The 1,347-nt window shown below is 51.6% G+C and overlaps 1 protein-coding gene across 2 annotated transcripts in view; it reads right to left on the bottom strand.

Annotated features, from left to right (window-relative positions):
- The window catches only part of zbtb49 (zinc finger and BTB domain containing 49), a 13,516-nt gene that overhangs the window by 3,665 nt on the left and 8,504 nt on the right, over nt 1-1,347 (bottom strand). The window contains exon 5 of one of the 2 annotated variants that reach the window (XM_016557458.1): nt 52-564. The exons of the other annotated variant lie outside the window; for it this stretch is intronic. Coding sequence (XP_016412944.1) covers nt 52-564 — 513 coding nt within the window. The remainder of the gene's footprint in view (nt 1-51; nt 565-1,347) is intronic. 2 annotated transcript variants of the gene reach the window in all.

The following is a 1,347-nucleotide window of genomic DNA, read 5'->3' as shown; positions in this document are numbered from 1 at the left end:
GAGTTGAGTTGTGAGTGTGTGTATGTGTGTGTGTGTGTGTGTGTGTCTGACCTGTGTGTGAGCGCTTGTGCAGCTCCAGGTTGCTGGGATGTTTGAACGTCTTTCCACAAACCTCACAGCAGTACTTGTTCCCGCTGCTGACCTCTGACCTCTCAACGTGACCTCTCAGGTCGTCGGTCTCCACCGCAGGTGTTGTCTTCAGCTCGGACACTTCTGCCGGGTCAGAGGTCACGGAGAGATCAGAGGCGTGGGTGGGGTGAGTGGGCGTGGCCCCCCGTGGGTCACAGTGCTCCGCCCCCTCATCCTCCGCACTGACGTGTGAGCGCAGGTAGTTGAACTTCTTCAGGTAAACGGTTTTCTTCGGACGTAGGATGTGCAGGTGGGCGGAGTCAGAGCCGCATGGGTGGGTGGAGTCGGAGTTGCATGGGTGGGCGGAGCCAGAGCCGCATGGGTGGGTGGAGTCCGAGTTGCACGGTTGGGCGGAGTCTGGGCCGCATGGGTGGGTGGAGTCGGAGTTGCACAGGTGGGCGGAGTCTAAGCCGCATGGTTGGGCGGAGCCAGAGCCGCATGGGTGGGCGGAGTCTGCCACGGGAATGCTGCTCTGGAGCGGCTCCTCCGGCGGGAAGTTGCAGCTCTGCTTCAGATACTGTCTGGTGTAGAAGTTCCTGAGCTTGTATCCGTGTGGCAGGGGCTTGTGCAGATCTGCGTCTGACGGTAACGATCCTCCGATCACGCAGTCCTGATCGTGAGCCGCGTCGGCGGGCAGAGAGAGAGCCGCGTCGGTCGACACGCAGGGCTTCAGGAACGCCTGACACATGTTCAGGATGTTCAACACCTGAAACACCGTCAGCATTTACAAACATGGTCAAGTCACGTTTATTTCTATAGCACTTTCAACGTTGATTTTAATCAGTTTAACAGTTGAAAAATCCATCAATTATGAGATTTAATTTCAGCTGAAAAGCAGTTCTACAGAAAACTATTTATTCAGTTCAATTAATTCTTGAATCAATTCAGTTCAAAGTTGATTCAATTCATTGTTAATTCAATTAAAGGAGTCATATGATGCTGCTAAAAAGAACATTATTTTGTGTATTTGGTGTAATGAAATGTGTTTATGTGGTTTAAGGTTCAAAAAACACATTTTCCACATACTGTACATTATTGTTTCTCCTCTATGCCCCGCCTTCTGAAACGCGTTGATTTTTACAAAGCTCATCGGTCTGAAAAAGCAAGGTGTGCTGTGATTGGTCAGCTATCCAGTGCGTTGTGATTGGCCGAATACCTCAAGCGTGTGACGGAAATGTTACGCCCCTTACCATATTGTGATGCCCTGTCCGGCCGGAG

This window comes from Sinocyclocheilus rhinocerous, unplaced genomic scaffold (assembly GCF_001515625.1).
Source record: "Sinocyclocheilus rhinocerous isolate Xijiao unplaced genomic scaffold, SAMN03320098_v1.1 scaffold1519, whole genome shotgun sequence".
Taxonomy (NCBI): domain Eukaryota; kingdom Metazoa; phylum Chordata; class Actinopteri; order Cypriniformes; family Cyprinidae; genus Sinocyclocheilus; species Sinocyclocheilus rhinocerous.
Note: the sequence above shows the minus strand (reverse complement) of the source record. Positions and strands in the feature narration are given on the sequence as shown.